At 39.9% G+C, this 22,544-nt stretch overlaps 1 protein-coding gene across 3 annotated transcripts in view; it reads right to left on the reverse strand.

Annotated features, from left to right (window-relative positions):
• Positions 1 to 21,664, reverse strand: part of MED13L (mediator complex subunit 13L) — a 319,550-nt gene extending 297,886 nt beyond the window's left edge. For 2 of the 3 annotated variants that reach the window (XM_031016665.3, XM_031016664.3), the window contains exon 1: positions 21,470 to 21,664. In XM_031016665.3, coding sequence (XP_030872525.1) covers positions 21,470 to 21,541 — 72 coding nt within the window. In that variant the 5' untranslated portion in view covers positions 21,542 to 21,664. Of the gene's footprint in view, positions 1 to 20,840; positions 21,202 to 21,469 lie in introns of those variants that run through there. The other variant, XM_004053954.5, reaches the window with a different exon arrangement.
• Between the last annotated feature and the right edge of the window lie 880 nt (positions 21,665 to 22,544).

Raw genomic sequence — 22,544 nt, forward strand, 5'->3', positions numbered from 1 at the left:
ATGACTTAATATGCACATGCAATGATGTTAAACTTCATTTGTTATCAAAAAATTACAAACTGAAATAAGTTACTAGATACTGCACATCCCTAATTGAAAAATCCAAAATGCTCCAAAATCAAAACTTTTTGCATGCCAACATGACACTCAAAGGAAATTCCAAATTTTAAATTTTCAGAGTAGGGATGCTCAGCCAGTATAATACAAATATGCCCAAATCTGAAAAAAATCCAAAATCCAAAACACTTGTGGTTCCAAGCATTTTAGATAAAAGATTCACAACATGTACTACACGCCACAAGGATGGCTGAAATTTGTAAAAATTCATTGTACTACATGCTGCAAGAATGCAGAGCAATTAGAACGCCTATAAAACCCATGGGATATTAAATGATACAAACATTTTATTTTTTGCAAGTTTGGCAGTTCTTTATAAAGTGAAACTCCTAGTTATTTACAGAAATAAAAACATATGTCCCACACAAAAAGCAGTACATTAATTTTCACAGCCAACAGCAAATTGTGGCATATCCAAAAAAGAGACTACTATTTAGCAAAAAAAAAACAAAAAAAAAAACCCTACTTAAGCAATAATATGAAACCAGAAATAAGGATTACATACTATATGATTCCATTTATTAAAAATTCTAGAAAGGGCAAAATGATTCTACAGTAACAGCAGATTAGTAGTTGCCTGGAGGGGAGGAAGGCTGAGGGGGGGCAAGGGGGAGACCCTGACTGCAAAAGGACATGTATGAACTTTTTTGCATCATAAAAATGTTCTCTACTTTGATTTCAGTGGTTTCACAGATATACACATTTGTCAAAATTATGAAACCGTACACTTAACGTGAGTATATTTTATTGTATGTAAAGTATACCTCAATAAATGTAATAAAAAATGTATGTATTAATGGAAGAATACATGTAAACAATCTCTCAAAGAAAACCTACTTTTTTTTTTTTTTTTTTTTTTGAGATGGAATCTTGCTCTGTTGCCAGGCTGGAGTGCAGTGGATTGATCTCAGCTCACTGCAACCTCCACCTCCCAGGTTCAAGCGATTCTCCCACCTCAGCCTCCAGAGTAGCTGGGACTGCAGACGTGCACCACCTCGCCCAGCTAATTTTTGTATTTTTAGTAGAGACGAGGTTTCACCATGTTGGCCAAGATGGCCTCAATCTCTTGACCGCCCACCTCGGCCTCCCAAAGTGCTGGGATTACAGGCATGAGCCACCGTGCCCGGCCCGAAACAAACTACTTTTAATAAAACCAAAGTCTCATCTTGCACATCTCCTGGTAAGTGTAAATCTTTTAGAGGTATACACAATATTTTCAAATAAATTATTTTCATGTCTGACTACTTCAGGACACTGGTTAAATGATTTGTATTTGTTAACCTTAACTATAAGAATTCTTGTGAAATTTCTGGGAATTGAACTATTTAATGAAGTTCATTAGTGATATTAAGATGGTTTGCTTCTCAGCTGCAGTAACAGACTATAAACAGAAACATATATTATTTACGAGGCAGGCACTGTCTACACAAACATGAGTGGCTCCTTCCCCCACAGTAACATACACTTTACACTGCTGTGGATAACAACATGCCCACTTAAAGAACTACATCTCCCAGCCTCCCTGAAGTTAAGTAAGGCCTTGAAGTATGGCCAGAAGTGTTGTAGACAACTTCCTGGAGGTTTCCTTAAAGGACGGTGTGTCCTTCCCACATTTCCACCTCCTCCTAACCTAGAATGCAACCTTGATGACTGGAGTCTGAATAGCCATCTTGAACTATATGCCATAAACTAAGAACAGTGTAGTAACAAGACAGAAAGAGCCCAGATCCCTTGACAACCAAATCAGTTGTAAAATGCATGCCTCCAAGCTGCCTGTACAGAAAAAGAGATTACTTTTTAAGCTATTTGTCTATTTTTAAATAAGCATATGATTGTGATACTAAATCATTTTGACATTATTTTAATAACTGGCTTTTACTTTTAAAAAAACTAAGACTTTTATCGAGGTGATCGTTTTTATTTTTTAGATCACATGGTTATGTAGGTTTTTTAACCTTGCCCCAGTCATCAATCAAAACAATAAGCTATCTTTATAATTTTTCATTTTCCAAATGATTCCTCAATTTGGAACAGTCTAAGAGAAAAAAAAAATCTATTTCCCTATCTCTGGGAAGAAATTGTAGGCTGTATATTACTCCATTAATCTCTGATGAAACTTTAAAAAAACGTAAACTGTATTATCACTCCATTAATCTCAGGCAAATCTATATGCTCCAGTGATTTCTACCTTAGCACTTGTACTAAATTATATGGTCTACACTGCTAATTTTCAAAAGGCTCGAAAAAGAAAGAGACCAATAATGTTTGGAATAGCTACGAGGAGCTTCACTGAAGTCCTAAAAGAATTTAGATAGAAGAAAGAAAAACATAAAATACAAGAAAGAAAAACAAAATACAAATGTACTACTGGTTAAAAGTTCAGGCTCTGAATCAAGAGATTCAGCTCCTGTGTGACCTTGGACAAGCTACTTAAATTTCTTTTTTTTCTTTTTTTTTTTTTTGAGACGGAGTCTTGCTCTGTCGCCCAGGCTGGAGTGCAGTGGCGCGATCTCGGCTCACTGCAACGCTACTTAAATTTCTTGCTTCAGTTTTCTTATCTGAAAAATGAGAATAGTAGAATCTACCTCAAAGGACCTTGTGAGCATGAGAAAATGCATGTAGCTGGTAGTTAAGCAGTGCCACGCCTGCAGCAAGCACTCTTTACAAACAGCAAAAGCTCTGAGGTGAGAATGTGTAAAGGTCTGACTTGAAACACAGATTCCTTTTAGTGAGTGGTTGGAAATTTTATTATAAAAAGAAAAAGAACGGCCGGACACGGTAGCTCACACCTGTAATCCCAGCACTTTGGGAGGCCGAGGTGGGCGGACCACCTCAGGTCAGGAGTTCGAGACCAGCCTGGCCAACATGGTGAAACCCCGTCTCTACTAAAAATACAAAAATTAGCCTGGCATGGTGGCATGCACTTGTAGTCCCAGCTACTTAGGAGGCTGAGGCGGGAGAATCACTTGAACCCGGGAGGCAGAGGTTGCGCTGAGCGAGATTACACCACTGCACTCCGGCCTGGGCGACAGAGCGAGACTCCATCTCAGGAAAAAAAAAAAAAAAAAAAAGGCTTTTTAGAGATTAAACACTTGAAAAATAAACTCACAGAAGAAATCTGGATACCCATATAGATGAAAAGATGCTCATAATCTCACGAGAAATCCAAAAATTGAAAATTTAAATATTGAGGGTTTTTTTTTTTTTTTTTTGTAGAGGCAGAAGTTAAAATGAGTAAGTTCCATTACAGGCAGGGACAGAAAAAAATAGGCATTATATATTGTCCATAGAAATGTAAACTGACACATCTTTTTAAACTGTTTATGGCTATAGCTTTCCAATTTTAATGTATAACTGTACTACACAGCAAAAAATTGAAAGAATCTTAACGTTTCTCATAGTTGATGGTTAAACAAACAATAGTACATCCATCTTATGAAACAGGATACAACTGTTCAAAAACATAATAAAAATGAGTAAACTATATCTAAATTTACTGACATAAAAATACTTGAAGACAATGTTAAGCGGAAAAAGCACATTGCAGGAAAAGGTGGAGAATTATTTCTTATCTGTAATTTTTTTAAGTACAAATCTGTCCATCACCAACAGAATGCATAAACTGCGATATACGAGAACTACAACTGTAGAATTGTGGGAACACAACATTAAAGGCAGTTTGCAAAAGAATACGATTCAATATTAAAAGTCCAAAAACATGTAAAAATATACATATAAATACATCTGTGATTAAAACTTTAAAAATTAAAGAATGATACACATGAAATTGAAGCAAGAGTTACTTCTGAAGGGAGAGAAAAGAGAATGGGAGAGGAAGAGCACACACAGGACTCCATAAGTGGTGGTGAAAAGTTCTTTCTCTTAAACTGCGTATTAGGTACATGGGTGTTCATTGTACCATGAATCTTTCTACCTTATGTGTGATTTACACATGCTCTGTTTATCTATTCAATATCTAATAAAACAATTTTGACACATGCAAAAGCAAGAAAAAAAATCTGGAATAATACAAATTAAACCTCTGGAAGTTACCTTCCTGAAGGTGAGGGGAGGGATCCTTCATGTTTTGTGTTAGACACTTCCATACTGTTTGAAGCTCACACTAATTACATTAAATTGTATAAAATTTTTAAAAGAAATTACTTTTCCACTAAAATTGTAATTATGAAAATTATAAACACATGGGAAATATGTTAGTGAGTACAGCTGAATAAAGAATTCTATTTACACTGTGATTACATCTATGTACAAAAATGTGCACATTAACAAGAACAGAAGAAGAAGTGGGGTAAATCTGATCTAATGGAGCGGCTGGAACATGGGCAAATGTTTTACAGTTTTCATTTCTTGGAAGTTGTATTTCTTGGAAATATTTTGTATTTCATTAGTACTACCTCACTTAGAAGAAAGTAAAGAAAAATGACAACTGCGGGAAAGCCAACTCTTTACCTTCAGGGTAGCCAAGTGAAAAACCTCCCCATATACGAAGGCTGAATTAATTTACAGCCAATCTACAATGGATAGTACACGCTGTGCCAATAAGTGCACTCAGAACAACTGGAAAGGGTCCCCACCACACCAAGGAGATTACATCAAAAGGTTCTGAAGCGCATATGTCCATTTTAGCGCTTAACTGAGCACTGGTGATGCACATGAAGTCCAACGGTCAGGGCTGCACTCCTGAACACAAGGAACCCAGGAATGTGCTGAAGAAAGGAAAAGGGGGTATGGAGAGAGAGGCATGGAACGAGGAAGGAAAAATTTCTCCAACATGTGAGGCAAAAAATACAACATGGCATAACAATTACGCTCTCAATAACAAAAAAAAATATTGTGCACTCAGAAAGCTAAGTGCCACGGAAACAAAGAATAGAATGATAGGAACAAAAATTTGAAAGAAACCAAAATCAAAACAAGCAATAAGTACCAATGATAAACACTGGTTTGTGGTCTCTACAAATGCCCCCGCTATTCTATCCACTGGTTCCCCAAATCTGGCCATTTCCACAAAGGCATGAAGGAAAACAGAGGGAATGTCTAATTCACCCTCTTACCAAAAATATCACTGATTTGAAATTAATATAAACGAAACCTTCACGTAAAAAATTAAACAAGAATATCCCAAAGCAGATCTGCAGTAGGAAAATGCATCTGCTTTCTGGGCTTACCACTATTAAAAGTAGATGCTCTAGGTAACAAAGGCTGATACACAGCCAACTGCTGTTAGGTTACCCTTCCCCTGCCCACCTTTTCTTTCTTCCTATTAGGACTCTTCCATGCCCATTTCTTATAACTAAACTTGCATGAATCTTCCCCTGCCAAAATTCACACCTCCAATCACCACCGTCTCTACCCACGACCTGCCAAAGGCCCCACTCTACCCATTGCACCAGACTTGCCTTCTCCTATCTTCCCCACCTTTTTTCTGCCCCTCCCTTCCCTTATAAAACCTACTCTTATTGTCTCAAATATTTTCTGTAGGCTGGGCATGGTGGCTCATGCCTGTAATCCCAGCACTTTGGGAGGCCAAGGAAAGCGGATCACTTCAGGTCAAGAGTTCAAGACCAGCGTGGGCAACACAGTGAAACCCCGTGTCTCTACAAAAATACAAAAATTAGCCGGGCATGGTCATGGGTGCCTGTAGTCCCAGCTACTCAGGAGGCTGAGGCGGAAGAATCACTTGAACCTCAGAGGCGGAGGTTGCAGTGAGCCGAGATTGTGCCACTGTACTCCAGCCTGGGCAACAGAAACTCAGTCTCAAAAAAAAAAAAAAAAAAAAAAAAAACTCTGGAAACAGGCAGATTATAAATGCTAACGTTTGTTTTCACTTTCTTTTCACTACTCCCTGCTTTAAAACTTTGATTTCTGTAGGGTTTAACAGCAAGAACCCAGGCTCAGTGAATACTTTCTTATATACACACTTGTGATCAAAGCTTAAGTCTACTGTTTAACAACTTCAGCAGATAGATGTTGCCAACTGTTCCTTCCCGTTTTGCATACACAAGAATGCAAATGCCATAAAACCAAGAACATCTGATTATCATCTGATTCCTGTTCTATGGCATATTTATAATTGATCACCAAAGCCTGTCAACTCTACCTCCAAAATATTACACGATCTATTTCCTTCTCTCCATTCCTACTGGCCCTGCGTTATTTCTCACACCTAGACTGTTCTAAGAGCTTCTTCCTGCCTTTGGTTTTTCCCCTATGACAATCCATACTCCACAGGGCCCACATGGGTTTTCTCTCTAAAACGTAAATCTGATCATGCCATTATCCTCTTTAAAACAGTTCAGGCATTCCTCTGTGCATACAGAATTAACTCCCAACTCCTTCATGTCCTTCAATTGGCCATCAAACATCACATTATCTTCTACCTATTAAAAAATAGGTATTAAAGAAAAGGTAAATTTAATAAAAGAATATTTGCAATGATGTCTAAAAATGTATGGTCTGTTATTGTATTATTTACATAATTATTTATATAACTAAAAAATTCATTCATCTCCATCATACAATATTACCACCAAACTCAAACTTTTACAAATGGCTAGAGTTATGTTCACATAACATACTAAAACTAGACTGGGCTGTTTTACTTATTTCTATTTTCGATTCCAAAATTAAAATATAAGATAGATTACAAGGAATCTAAATCAATAGATATTTTCTAAAATGGGTGTTAACATATACAACTAAATTTCTCACAGCTTTCTGGAAATTGTTAAAGTCAGCTCTGTGGGTTCTTAACAGCATATCACACCTACCATCTGAGAAAGTTTGGCAACAAAATCAAAGTTACTTTAGAAGATAAACGCCTACCTTAGTGAGTCCCACTTGTTTTTCCATCTGGAATATTCCTTGAGTTTACCATATAAACCACTAACACAAGCTACTCATCTTAACATTCATTAGAATAGTGTCCTAGAATAGGTAATTCTTCCACTTCAAATCAAATTTATACAATTTACTAAAGTCAGCTTATTAGCTTATATATAACAAACTATGGATTCTCATGAGAATCATTCCGCTGTTTAATTAAATGTTATAGGATCTTGTAGATTCAAGAATAGCACCATCTGTCTGGGTTGCAAAGCTCAGTTTCACAACCTTATCACCAAATAGCAGCAAAATATCATTTTCATACATATCTCTCTCAAGTAATTTGTAGACAACTAAAGAATGTAGTCTATTTGGGATCATGAAACCTGATTCAATCTGTGCAGATGATTACACTTTGCAGGTTAAAGTGACATACTTTGAAAACTGTGTTTTTAGTAACTTAAATGTTAGTTAAGAACTTGTATCTCAGGAGGCAAATATTTGTGCTCTTTAGTTGCTAAGATGAAGATTCATGCTCTGATATAAATTCTAAATGCTAAACGGCTCAGGTGTCATAAATCTGAAAATTTTTGAAGTACCTTTTCTTATTTGTTTAGAATAACTATTATGTAGCTAAATTTTCCTAAAATATCTATAGCTCTAGGATTACATCACAACGCTTTCTGACAGGATTCCCATTCTCTTTTATTATGTAAAAAAAACTAAAAAAAGAATTATAAATTAAACTATCTATGTAATCTGAAGACCAAAAAAAGTAAAACTGACTGAGAAAAGGTCTAAAAATCTCATTATATTTCTGAATTGAAAAACAGAAATAATACTTGCCACTGCAACTTGTAATCTAAACAACTAGTAGAGACATCCCTACTACAGGTAAAGGGTCCTCTGCACCTCCTCCCACACTAACTATTCAGGCAGACTACTATGAAGTATAATTCCAAATTCTATTGTGCTAATCTCCAACTGTGGAAGAAATTACTGAGACAACATGTGTGGGCTAGCTACTAGCTATCTTACTAGGCAGTCTCCAATGAATAAGGCAACACCAAGTGGTCAAAGGTAAGAAGTTGGATATCACACAAACCAAACTTCAGTTTAAACCTTAAGAGATTATCTCAACAGGATACATTTATTTATTTATCCCAAGGCTCTAAAATGAGCCTCAATTTGATGTCTGACTCTTGCTAGTCAGACAGAGAGAAGACACAACACAGAATTCTACTCTACCCTTAGGATAATTTGCCTTGATCCTCAAAAAGCAAAAATATCACCACCACTTAATTGGTCCCAATATCCTGTCTTGCCAATCAATGGATTGCTAAACCCACCTCCACTGAAGCTGTATGAAAACAAAGTACACTGAATCGCTAGACTCAGAACCTGAGAAGGCAGAGGTTCAAGCAAGGCTGGAATTCCTGGCATACATCCACAACGTATGTATGCCAATATACCCAAAATGGAGCTTTCCCTGGGCTTTCACTCATCAGCAGCAAGGCCCTCATCAGAAGGGTACTAAACTGTTAACTCTTAGGCAGCAGTTTAGAGCAAAAAGCAGAACTAAAATAATAAACTGCAAAGAGAGAAGAGAGAAGACACTGACTAAAGAGGCAACCCTTAAAATAAGATTTTCTGGGGCAGCCAACTAAACTGTCTCTAAAAGCAATTCCAAAGGAAAAGGACAAAAAAAATTATAAACAATGGCAACATCATTTGATCCATTTCAAGGGGGCCTACTTTGAACAATACTCCTCATTTCAGCAGATATATGTCAGTTCTGATATGTCTAGTTCAAAATCAGTTTTATACTTGTGAAACTGTAACTTTAAAACCTTTAAAGGAAGGTAACAAAAATAAAATGATTGCTGCAATCAACTAACAAAATGGAAAATTTCTAGCTAAAAATTTTTAAAAATTGATTTTGTTTATTCGGGCTGAAGCTCACTACTTTTAATCCTTGAACTCAAAAAACACTCAAGTTACAAGATTGAGATTGTTTCCCACTTCCTTCACACTTATTCCTTTCTTAGATCATCACATCTTGTATTTCTAAGAGGTGTCTTCAGCTTTTCTAGCACTAACACTATCGGCTGGGTTTTTGATAACCATCCTCCAGCCAGGCTTGTTTTATCAACTTTCCTTGTATCTTCCATCTTTCCTTCTGTCTTTCCACTATTGATGCTCCAAAGTCGACAAACACAAATCTACCTTTCAGGCTCTTACCCTCCCATACTCCCCCATTCCTGCTTGCTTCACAATCAACCTTCTGAATCAAACTTAAAAGTAAGCTGCACACAATGGTGCACGCCTGAAATTCCAGCTACTCCAGAGGCTGAGGCAAGAGGATTACTTGAGTCCCAGAGTTCAAGCCCAGCCTGGGTAACACAGCAAGACCCCACTGCCCATCAAACCCCCATCTCTAGATTGATTAGACAGACAGACAGATAGAACTGAAAAGTGTCTGTACTGGCTTACCTTGCCATTCATTCACTCCTCAACCCACTTATCCAAGATTCTACCCTCAACAGTCAAATATAATTATTTGAATTACCAAGCTGCCCAAATAGCAAACCTTCCCTCTCTTTCACTCCTTACACCTCTCCCCTTCAAGGTTCACCACGATTGTCTCTGAAAATCACCATTATTTCATTTCTTTACCTTTAAGTCAGAGAAAGCAAATTAGATTGTCTATTTAAAGCACATATAACCTATACCTTCACAACTTAAAAGCCTAGGCTTCATGAGAAGTAATCTTAAACCAAAATCGAATTTGTTTTCAATGCACAGAATTTAAACAATGAAGGGTTACACAGTTCAACAATTCTAATTTGTCTGTGTAAGACAGCAGTCCTAGAAAGGCTTTTAAACACATTATTAAATGTAATACCATTTAACACACTTGTTTTTCCTCAATTCACTTCTCATAATAGTTTCTATATCGTCTTGGATTATCTCCCGTTTTAGTTTCATATCCCATCTGCTCATTTGAGATTCACGTCTGTCCAGTTTCTGAAATATTTGTCACTTTAGTCATTAGCATTTTGCGTAATATAGCACTTTTTTTAAAGTTCAGAACTGATTTTAGAAAACTGAAAATTATTTTAACATCATTTCTTAATCTAAATTGGCCTGCCCACACTTCAAATTTTCCACCTAATAAAAATTCAATTTCAATAAGTCTTTGTACTGTTTTTTAAAAGAAAGCCAAGAACCAGGACCATAAATTAGAAGTGTTCTCCTACATACCACCTCAATAAAGATCCTCAAGAATAAAGACTAAGAATTGTCAAGCTTCCAAAGAATGCCCTTCCCCTTCTTCTCTAGCAAGCCACATCCAACCATTCCTTCAACATCCAGTTTTATTACTCCCCTTTCAGGTTTCTCTGGCTACAAAGTATTACCAGATATTATGCAGTCCATGTCACTCTCCCTCTGCAGAAATTAAATAGTGCATGCAGATCTTTTTTCCGCGTATCAGTCTAGCCCTTTTCTTAACCCAAGCTAGACTTTAATAATTTCTGATGTACATTATTCCAAAATACATGTCTCAAATTTCTCAAACATAGCGTACAAAACATTAACATTTCTAAGTATTTGTTTACTGGCTACCCCGTCCAATCTCAGCCCTAATTCCCTTTTCATCCCATTGGATCTCAGAAGTCCTCATTTAGCAAACGTAATAGCCAGCAGAAAGCTTGTCTCCAGGGCTGAGTGAAGGAGGAGAGGAAAGAGAAGGGAAGTGCTAAAATGCAAAGAAATACAGAATCTTTTCCTGATGACATCACAGAACCTGCCACTAGTATCAGCAAAGAGAAAGCAGCAGTGGGTGCCCACAAGCAGGGAAAGGAAAACCTGCCTTCAAAACTGCTGCTCTTCCCACAGGGAGCCATCCTCACCTCTCCACACTCTTCCACACAGCAATCCTCTCCTTGGCCTAGAAGAGGGGCTATAGCTCCCGCTGCCTGCAGCAGAGAAGTGTCTGCTCTGACTGCCAGGACTATAAGTCAGAGAAAAGGTGCTCCTGACACCCTACATGAGAACACTAAGTGTAAGTTTATTCCCATAAAAATGCTGCCATAAATAGCATTTGAGTTTTATAACAGACCTAATTAAGTACAATATACAAGGTAAATAAGCTAACCATCATTTGTAGCAAGAGAAGGGAGTTTTTTTGTGAAAACAAACTTACAAATTAACTTTTTCTAATATTTTAGAACACAGGAGACCACCTACATGTAAAATTCTAAACCTCTAGATACAACTTAAGACACTATTCATATTCAACATGACTAATACAAACGCTACAGATTTGTGGGAGGGCTTTCCTTCCTTCAACAAAGCTAAACAATATTTTTAGATACTGCCACATTATTAAACAGAAAATAGAAATTAGCCAGTAGCTGAGTTCTCTCTGTTCAAAACACAGTAAGGGTTGTGACATGCGTGTCAAACTAAAACATGATTTAGTCTTTAAGAAGAAAAATATATTTATTAAGTAGTATTCCTGACATTCCCTGAGACAAATCTCAAAATGTTAATAGAACTGCTATTTAAAGTTCAAAGAGCACTCCAGAGCTGCCAAGGAATTAATAGCTTAAACTACCAAATAAGAGCCACGGTTCAATTCCCAATCTCAGCCAGCTATAGCTCAGAGTTGGTACAGCAAAATCACCCAGCGCATTAAAGGCACACCATGCAACTGTGAATCATATATGGTTGTAACGAAAAACTGTTAAAAACTAAAAATGAATTTCAAGTTTTTCTTCTCAATCTTGGCTTATTTACGAGGAAAGACACAAGAACAATTTAATCCTCTGCTCCCTAGAAAAAAATACAAACACAACATAAATGCTATACTTAAAACAAGTCATTTTACCATTCCAATGTCCTGGTTAACTGCCTCGGGCTACTCTATAACTTTAGTTGTAATTTACTAAAGGTCTCTTCCTACTAAAGAACATCATCTAGTCATCCAAAGCGCTTTCCTTAAAAGGTACTCAAAATGATTTTTCACGCCTCCTGCCCTCCAAATTAACACCAAGTTTACAGGAGAAACTGAGGCACAGAACTATTACGTGATCATACTAGTAAAAATGTTTAATACAACTCAAGTTTCCCTACTACCAGGTTATTTCCCATTTTACTGGGCTCATAGAAAACAATCTTTTGAATGTTGAACAAAAGCACTGCTATACAGCTTAAAGAATAAAAGTAAAGGAATTCTGGATCAAGCCCCCAAACAAAATCCCCAGAAGGCTCAAAAATCTATAGGTTGCCTACTATGCTACAGAAAATCTAAACACTAAATGAAATTCTTATTCCTTTGAGGAGTAAGAACATGTCTCATGATCAGTTGGAATTGTCTTTAATAAGGAATTTCTAGAATTCATCTGAAATATTACCAAGCCACAGTACATACAGTCTAGATAAAATATATTCAGAACACAGAGTTAATCATCAAAATAAGCTGAAATAAAAACAGCATACTTGTGATCAAGACCCAAATGGTCAATAAGAGCTCCCTTGAGGAATGGAGAATAATCGTCCAGGAATTCCATCACTTAACAGATAGTTAATGAGCACCTAGCAAAGATGATTTCGACAGGGTCACTCTCCTGCAGAAGCTCGTCTGATTATCAGAGGTACACAGAGGGAGGTAGGGGGTAACTAGTTCTGCCTGTGGTGGTCAGAGGAGGTAACATTTGAACTTCTTAAGTAGCATTGTGCCAGGCTTACATGCAGGCACAAATACTAGGAGCTAGTTCCAAATGTTCCAGTTAGATATATGTATGTTTTTCCTTATTTCTCTTTAGGACATGAAAATTCAATAGTCAGAATTGTCAACATAAAATGTTTTGTCAAACCAATTATACTCTTCTGAATACCTTATTAGTGCTCATATTAAGTTCAGATAAATTTAATCATCCTTCTTAATAATATTGAAATGAGGAAGCCTCCTGTATTATACTCAAAAATACTTCCTCATACTCACACCTGTAATCCCAGTACTTTGGGAGGCCAAGGCAGGAGGATCATTTGAGGCCAGGAGTTTGAAACCGCCTGAGCAACATAGTGAGACCCTATCTCCCCTCCTCCCAGCAAAAAAAAAAAAACAAAAAAAACACTTCTTCATAAATTTGTCAAATGTTTTTTAAGGGAGAAGAAAAGATCACAATAATTCTTATTCAGTTTAATATCCTTTTAGATTACCAATTCTTGAAATTTCTACTCCCCATCATAAAACTTGTTTACAATTACATATTTTATTTGAAACAAGTCTGTTACTCCAATTTAATTTTAATATCAAATGTCTTAAATACATTCAACTCAGTGACTTAATACAAATTAAGACTTATTAAGTAAAAAGATCTAATGAAGACTTAAATATTTTCCTGCTTTATCTTCTCCTGTCAATTTTTTTTCCCCATCAACTTTTATTTTAAGTTCTGGGGTACATGTGCAGGTTTTGTTACACAGGTAAACATGTGCCATGGTGACTCGCTGCACAGATTAACCCATCACCTAGGTTTTTTGTTGTTTTTGTTTTGTTTTGTTTGAGACAGTCTCGTTCTGTCATCAGGCTGGAGTGCAGTGGCACAATCTCGGCTCACCACAACCTCCAACTCCCTAGTTCAAGCGATTCTCCTGTCTCAGCCTCCCGAGTGGCTGGGATTACAGGCACACACCACCACGCCCAGCTACTTTTTGTATTTTCAGTAGAGACGGGGTTTCACCATGTTGGCCAGGATGGTCTCAATCTCCTGACCTCATGATCAGCCAGCCTCGGCCTCCCAAAGAGCTGGGATTACAGGCCTGAGCACCGCACCCGGCCTATCATCTAGGTATTAAGCCCAGCATCCATTAACTATTCTTCCTGATGCTCTCCCTCCTCCCCGCGCCCCCAATCTACTTTTAAAGTCACAAATTTAAACTATACAAAAAAAAAAAAAAAGACACAAATGAAATTTTGATGCACTCAACTCAAAAGGATCCTTTAACAGTAATGGAGGCGGGGAGCAGCGGCTCATGCCAATAATCCCAACATTTGGGGAGGCTGAGGTGGGAGGACTGCTTGAGCCCACTGCACTCCAGCCTTAGTGACACAGGGAGACTGTCTCAAAAACAAAACAAAACAAAACAGACAAAAAAGAAAAACAGTAATGGAGTTTTACTATACTGAAAAATAGTACAAAATGTAGAAAGCTGTCAGCCAAGGCTCTGCGCTATTTCAAACTAGTAGAAATACAGTTTTAATTAGATTCTACACCACAATTCATCTAGAATGAGAAATAAACACTGAGAAATATACATAGTAAACCAGAGTATGGAAATGCCAATGAAATAACATTTTGCCTTGGACACAACTGACTCTCCTGTCATCTAGAAAGAGGTCAATGAAAAAATACAAGGCATTTTTCTTTTTTTTTTCAAACTAGAATCAAAATACATTCTAAAAAGCACTTTATTAACTTAAAAAAAGGAGGACAACTCTACTCCAACAAAGATAACTAAAACACGCTAATATAAATGCAAGATAAACAGGAGTTCCTAAAGGAGGATTATTACAGCTAATATGTGAGGATAAAATCTATTCTATACCACAGACAATTTTTTTTTTTTTTTTTGAGACAGACTCTCGCTCTGTCGCCAGGCTGGAGTGCAGTGGCACCATCTCGGCTCACTGAAACCTCTGCCTCCTGGAATCAAGCGATTCCCCTGCCTCAGCCTCCGAAGTAGCTGGGACTACAGACGCGCACCACCACACCCAGCTAATTATTTTCTATTTTTAGTAGAGACGGGGTTTCACCATGTTGGCCAGGATGGTCTCAATCTCCTGACCTCGTGATCCGCCTGCCTTGGCCTCCCCGCAAAGTGATGGGATTACAGGCTTGAGCCACCACGCCCAGCTAGATAATCTTAAAGTTCAGTAATAAAACAAGGGAGTAAAGGAACACGAATTTTAAACTATTTTTCTATCAACTAAAGCAAAGACAGAAAACGCTGATGTACATGACTTCATACTAAACAAAAATTGGTCAAGCATACATATTTCATTCATGCAAATGAGTCTGAATTTAGAATTCGTTTATGTTAATATTTACTAAGATTAATGAAATATCATGTCCCCTATGTAATGAAGTGAATTCCCCCAACAGAACAAAGCTAACACCTTTAAATCTTTCAAATAAACAATGAAAGTATATATACTATAAAAGAAAATTATCAGCCGGGCGCGGTGGCTCGAGCCTGTAATCCCAGCACTTCGGGAGGCCGAAGCGGGCGGATCACAAGGTCAAGAGATAGAGACCATCCTGGCCAACATGGTGAAACCCCATCTCTACTAAAAAATACAAAAATTAGCTGGGCATAGTGGCGCGCGCCTGTAGTCCCAGCTACTCGGGAGGCTGAGGCAGGAAAATCGCTTGAACCCAGGAGGCGGAGGTTGCAGCGAGGCGACTTCGCACCACTGCACTCCAGCCTGGAGACAGAGCGAGACTCCATCTTAAAAAAAAAAAAAGAAAGAAAATTACCTGAACAAGCTCAGAAAGAAGTTAAATGACTCAAGAGGGGGGAAAATGTCCTAAATTCCAAGAACACATACAAATACTGACTCGCTAATTCTGAAACTCTAAGCGAGTCCTATGAAACAAATACGTGTGTGTGCGTGCCCTAGAATACTATACAGACTTTTAGGCTACCCAACTACCTCACTTTGAAATACATTAAATGTAATTTCTTAAAATAGAAATGTTATTATGACAGGCTGGGTGCGGTGGCTCACGCCTGTAATCCCAGCACTTTGGGAGGCCGAGGCGGGCGGATCACGAGGTCAGGAGATCGAGACCATCCTGGCTAACATGGTGAAACCCCATCTCTACTAAACATACCAAAAAAAAAATTAGCCAGACATGGTGGCAGGCGCCTGTAGTCCCAGCTACTCGGGAGACTGAGGCAGGAGAATGGCGTGAACCCGGGAGGCTGAGGCAGGAGAATGGCGTGAACCCGGGAGGCGGAGCTTGCAGTGAGCCACGATCGCGCCACTGCACTCCAGCCTGGGCCACAGAGCCAGACTCCGTCTCAAAAAAAAAAAAAAAGAAAGAAAGAAACGTTATGACAAAACAGAAATTCTGGTGGCCAACATCACACAATAGTTTGTAAAGCAGATCTGCACAAAATACATCTGAAATAAATGACACTAATAACAATGTTGCATGTATTTTTTTTCTTCATTTCTACAGTTGCAATGCACAGTTCAATAACAGTAATACCTAATAGTCAACCATACTACTAATTCTCATAAAATTTGTCTAATCTGGCTAACTGGTTAGCTCCTGTGAAATAAATGTATCATTCACTTTCAAAAAAAAACACACACACACAAATCAGTACTCCTACTACTAGCTTAAAGGGGAACATTGTTATTATTGTTATTTTCTTCAATCAAAAGTAAGTCGAATGTTTCAAAAAAATCTATCTTTGATTCAAAGTTGAGAGACAGCTGAATTAACTGTTCATAAAAAATAATTTTTCTGTTGTCTAACAGTTTCTCTATAAATATGTAAATAGTAATATTTACATATTTTCATTGAGATGAGTTTCATCTCAATTTTAAATTATTAAGCAAAAATAATTATAGAACAAAATTAACTTAGTTATCACAATTTATAGCACTAGTACAAACTGGTGAGAGAGATCTCTGAAAGTGGTAAGGAATACAATTAAAAACCAGGCTGGCCGGGCGCAGTGGCTCATGCCTGTAATCCCAGCACTTTGGGAGGCCGAGGCAGGCGGATCACAAGGTCAGGAGTTCCAGAGCAACATGGCGAAACCCCATTTCTACTAAAAACACAAATAAATTAGACAGGCATGGTGGCAGGCACCTGTAATCCCAGCTCCTGGGAGGCTGAGGCAAGAGAATCCCTTGAACCCGGGAGTTGAATGTTGCAGTGAGCCGAGACTTCGCCAGCCTGGGTGACACAGTGGGACTCCAGTCTCAAAAAAAAAACCAAAACAAAAAAAATAAAATGATAAGCTATATAAGCACCTGGCATAAATTCAATAAATACATACTATCCTAAACGCACCCCCTTGCCCATTCTTCTCACAAAGAATAGGCCCTACCTAACTTCTTCCCAGTGAGTACTTCAAGCAACATCCACAGCAAAATATTTGTAGCATACAGGCCTAAGGTACATTATTGTCTCTTTAAAATTATGAACTCATCACACATACAAATGGCTCTTTAAAACGGTCCAGTAAACTGCTACACTATGCCTTAAATTGCTGTCTATTATGTACTTAAAAATATTTACTAGCAATTGGAGGTTAATATGGCAACTATTACCGGGTGGCAATTATTGCTATTAAAAATATATAAATACTGTAACACCATGTGCTACTAACAACAAAATGCTAAACCGAAAACATACATTAACAAATTGTAAATATTTTCATTACAGAAAATGATAGCCAGGCGTAGTGGCTCATGCCTGTAATCCCAGCACTTTGGGAGGCCGAGGCAGGTGGATCACCTGAGGTCGGGAGTTTGAGACCAGCCTGACCAATATGGAGAAACCCCGTCTCTACTAAAAATACAAAATTAGCCGGGCGTGGTGGCGCATGCCTGTAATCCCAGGTATTCTGGAGGCTGAGGGAGGAGAATCGCTAGAACCTGGGAGGCAGAGGTTGCGGTGAACTGAGATGGCACCTTTGCACTCCAGCCTGAGCAACAAGGCAAAACTCCGTCTCAAAAAAATAAAAAATAAAAAGAAAGAAAATGAACCATCATGGAAAAAAATGCTTTAAACATAAATTATAAAATCACAATGAACTGGTACAAAAAAATACCTTGTGTATTTTGGCACTTTGAAAATTAAAGAAATCATTCCCTTTTCCTAATTTCCATTTTATAGTCCACCCTATTTTGTTCTAGCGCAAAAAAAAAAAAAATTCAGAGTTTCTACATTTACAACTATCTTCCCATTCTGCAAAAAAATCCCTTAAGACAAAAAGAAAGTAGGTCAACAATAGATTACCTTAAAAGCTTCAAATACAGAACTAATGGTCTTCAATAGGAATTATGTACTAATGGGTGTACTAGTGTCTCAATTCAGCAAGAATTTGAGATTATCACCCAATTATCCATAGTCAGGAAGATTCTAAGCAAAACATGAAAGTGGAGCATACATATCTAAGAACTAGAGATCACTCCCTCATATCAAAGAGCACATATTTAAATCTAGTTAAAGGGCACAAAATCACTTTCTCCATATTAACTCAAAAAAGAAAAATAAATATCTACTTAACATCCAGAAATTATGTCTTCTCACAAGAATGAGTTCACATACCATAGGGTGCACTGTTACACTTTTCAAAAAGGCAGATTTAACACACTTTTAACTGAATGATTAACTGAGTGAATATATAAAAAGTCACCCAGAAATGTGATGGACAGCATAAGAAAATAGTTTTGACTCAGAAAGGCACAGCCAGGCATGCACTTAATGCAGCAGCTACAAATCTCACAGCAGTTAGAATAAGAAACTCATACAATGACCCATATCATATATACACAATGGCATTTTTCACACGTTAGGAAAAGGGAATGGATGCTGAAAAATTAATTTAAGAAATTTGATTCCGTGCAGTAAAAAATCAGAAAATAAGTAAAAGACTAACAGAAATCTTAAAGTGTCTGACTGATTGCACAATCAACTTTTGGTAAGCCATAATGAACACCTCAAGGTAATGGAAATTGGGTGGGTATTATTACCACGGTACAGAACTTAATCTCTTATTTCAATCTAACTAATGAGAGTATCTAGGTAAATTCTTTATAAATACTTTTCTCTGCAGAAAAAAAAACACAAAAAAAAACCCTGCAGGCCCAAAGAAAAAAATGCATGCTATTATTAAACCATAAAGCTTTCTTACAAAAAACATGATTTTGAACAAGGGATTACATCTCCTTCAGAAATAACTATGATATACAATGTACTTTGGGCAACATATTTTTAATATTCCAGGTTGCTACTGCTGTATAGCATTTTCAAAAAAAAAATCTCAATTTGGAATCAGAAAAATGTACAAGTCAGCAGTTTAATTAATTTAGATTTCTTCAATAGCACCTTATCCACACTCCATGTACAAGACAATGAAGACATTCTACGTTCCTTTAAAAAAAAAAATCAACTAAGCATTACTATGGTTCTCTAGTTCAAAGTTGCTACTTAAAAAATAATTCTTTTTAAAAAAGCATATTCAAAAATCAATCCCTCGGTTTAAAGAGGTTTAGGGGAGAAATATCTCAAACACAAACCTTTAGTCAGTCAAAATCAAAGTACAGAATCCTCTCCTACAAAATTGCTTCTCCAAAAGAATCTCAAGCATTTTATCTCTGTAACGTTATCATCCTTACTTCAGCTTTAAAAAAAAAAAAAAGATAAAAGAAATGATATACCCTAAAGACTGGCTATACATATACTTTCATTTGTCTACAGAATCCGTATATACACAGCCATTACCAGTCAGCATAATATATGATAATTCGGGAGATCGCTCTACTTGGTTATTTTAATTACCTGTAAGTGTCAATGTGGTCACCAGTAACCACACAAAAACCATTTTAAATACCCCTTGATCAATATGTTTGCTAATCTATGGAAGTCCCTGAACCTGACTGATACTAAATGATAAGACTGAGGAGGGAAAAAGTTGAGGCAAAAGGGGGTTTTACTCCCACATACCAAAAAATCAAGGGAAAATTATCACAATACTAAGAGAAAGAAGTCCAACTTATAAATGAATTTTAAGATTAAATATCTGGATTAAGATATTTCATTTAAAAAAATTTACCTGACTTTACTAGAGTGGGAGCAATGATACTATTTCTTTGTAGGTAAAAATCACGTGTTCATTTTTTGGTCTGCATTGTAACACATTTAATAAAGTAACACTTTCATTAGAAAAGTTGGCGAGAATTTGCATTTCTCCATTAGTCTCATAGCAAAAAGGCATCTATATGCCACCCATAATTAAATGTAGCTAATTACAATTTGAACACTAAATTATTTATCCAGTGTAAACAAGGATTAAGAGGGAAATAATGCTTCTATCTACAGCGGGGGTTACAGAAAATAATTTCCAAAATGCATGCTCTCCAAAAGGGACTCACCTCCCACCCCCCCAAAAAAAACAGGGTACACAACTTAAAATAAGTTGGGTGTTTTTAAGGCTAAATTAAATAAACCGTTCAGCCAATTTTCCAATTATATTCTACGCTTGAAACGTAATTGCCTTACATCTGTTTACAAATCTTTGCTCAATATTTAAACAAATTCGTACTCTCCTGGGCACATAGCTATACATACAGTAACTCATGCACAAAGCACATATTTAAAGACCACGCACTGCAATTATTAGCCTAAACGCCAGGTTTAACAACGTGAATGTTTTCAGAGGTAGGTAATACGACCCAATAAAAAGCAAAGATGGCATTTACCACCAAATGTCACTGCCACCGCCAGGAAAAGAGTTGCTGGAGCCCTATACATTTTTAATTTCGATGAATCTAGACACCGTCGGCGGGTGCCAGGCTTCCACGAGAACAATTGACACCCTAACTGCTTCAAGATTAAGGCAGGCGATTCAAATCCGAAGGAAAAGTTGTCAATTATCAGACAGAGAGAGCGCGAGAGAGGCGAAGGCAGATAAAAGCGATGTTATCAAACCGACCAGCTTGTTGCTTTTGTGTGTGTGTGTGTATGTGTGTGTGTGTGTGTGTGGATTCGTTGTTAGGATAGAGAAAAACAGTTTTTAAAAGACACAGGAGGAGAGAAAGAAGAAAAAGCTTTCTCCACCTTCCGTCGGCTCGGTGCAATGGCTTTACGGCTCTCCAGCATAGTAAGCCCCGAGAGGCAGGCGGCTGTCGATGTTTACAATCGCTGGAGCTTCGGGTGCAAGAGTCCTTTCCTGACACAATCGCATTCAATCAACTATTTTAGGGCGAAATTGCAGGTGTCATTATGGAATTTAAAAAAATTCAAAAGGCAGGCGGGCGGGCAGGCAGCCGATCCGACAACGGGAGAAGAGGTTGCCGATCGGAGGCGCGGCAGCACAAGGCAAAGCCTTCCACATTTACGGGGGGAAAAAAGGGGGGAAAGGGGAGGAGAAGGGGAGTGCGATTGCAACAGAGGGTGGGCGTTCGAAGTGCGACCCAGAATCCGCAGCTCCGAGACTTCCACATGCAAATTCCACGCCGAGCGCCGCGCTCACAAATGATTTTTAAAGAGCCAAATAAACACTGGATGGGATCCAAGGCGAGAGAGAGACGATCCAAAAGGGGGAGAATCGGCGAGAGGCGAACGGCGGGGAGACGCGAGGGAGGGGCGAAGTCCCGGCGGCGGGAGGAGAAAGTTGGTCGGCGGCGGAGGTCGGGGACCCCCCCCCTTCCCCGGCACAGCCCCCTCCCCGCAGCCCGGCTACTCACCAGCGAAAAGAGGTTGGAGTGACAATCCTCCAGGCTCGCCCCGTTCGCCACCCAGTTCGCTGCCGCAGTCATGATCCTCCGCGAGCCCGGCCGCCAGAGCGGGGCATGTCGGAGCGAGGCGTCCGAGGCGAGGCCGGGCCGGGCGGCGGCGCCTCGCCGGGGAGCGCGGGGCGGCCGGGCCGCCGCCGCCGCCGGGGGAGGGCGCGAGGGCCGGCGGGCAGGCGGGAGGCGCCGCGGCGACGCCGCGCCGGGGGCGGCGGGCCCGGGTTGGCGGGGGGGTCCGCGGCGGCCGCGCGGCTCCTTCCTGCTCGGGCGGCGGCGGCGGCTGCGGCGGCTTCGGCGGCGGCGGGGGGCGCTGTCCCTGCGGCCCGGCGCCCTCCCCGCCTCTCAGGGCCGCCGCTGCCTCCCGGGCCGGCGCTGCGGGCCGGCCACCGCCTCCGCCTTCCCTGCTCCTCAGCCGCCGCCGCCGCCGCTGCTGCCGCTGCCGCCGCCTTGTTTATCTCCAGCCACCGACTCCCCCTCGGCCCCCGCCGGCGCGCGAGGGGAGGCGAGCCCCGGAGCCGCCGCCGCCGCCTCGGAGCCGCCGCCGCCGCGGAGCGCGAACTCGCGAAGGGGGGGGTGCGGACGAAGCCAGCGGGCGACCCCGGCAGCCGAGCGACGTCCCCTCCTTCCTCTTCCTCCCCCACCCCCCCCTCCTCCCCAGTCAGCCTCGCTTCTCCTCCCTCCCCGGGCTCGCTTGCTCTGACAGCAATGGCGGCCGCCGACCGCGGCTCGGCCCGCCATTGGCTGGCGCTTGGTCACGTGACGGGCGCCGGCCGCGCGGGGGGAGCGAGGGGCGGGCGGGGGAGGCGTCCGGAGTGGCGGCGGCGGCGGCGGCTCGCGGGAGGCGCTGCTGAGCTGAGCGCGGCCGGGTCCTCGGGCCGGGAAGAGGGAGGGAGGGAGGCGGAGAGGGAGAGAAAGAAGTGCGGGCGGCCGGGCTCCCCGGCGGGCGGCGGACTGCCGGCCCTTGGCTGCCGTGGGCTGCCCCTCGTGGCCGCCCCGCCCCCTCGCGGTGCACTGATCGTGGCGGGGCGGG

The sequence above is a fragment of the Gorilla gorilla genome, chromosome 10 (genome assembly GCF_029281585.2).
Source record: "Gorilla gorilla gorilla isolate KB3781 chromosome 10, NHGRI_mGorGor1-v2.1_pri, whole genome shotgun sequence".
In the NCBI taxonomy this organism is placed as follows: domain Eukaryota; kingdom Metazoa; phylum Chordata; class Mammalia; order Primates; family Hominidae; genus Gorilla; species Gorilla gorilla.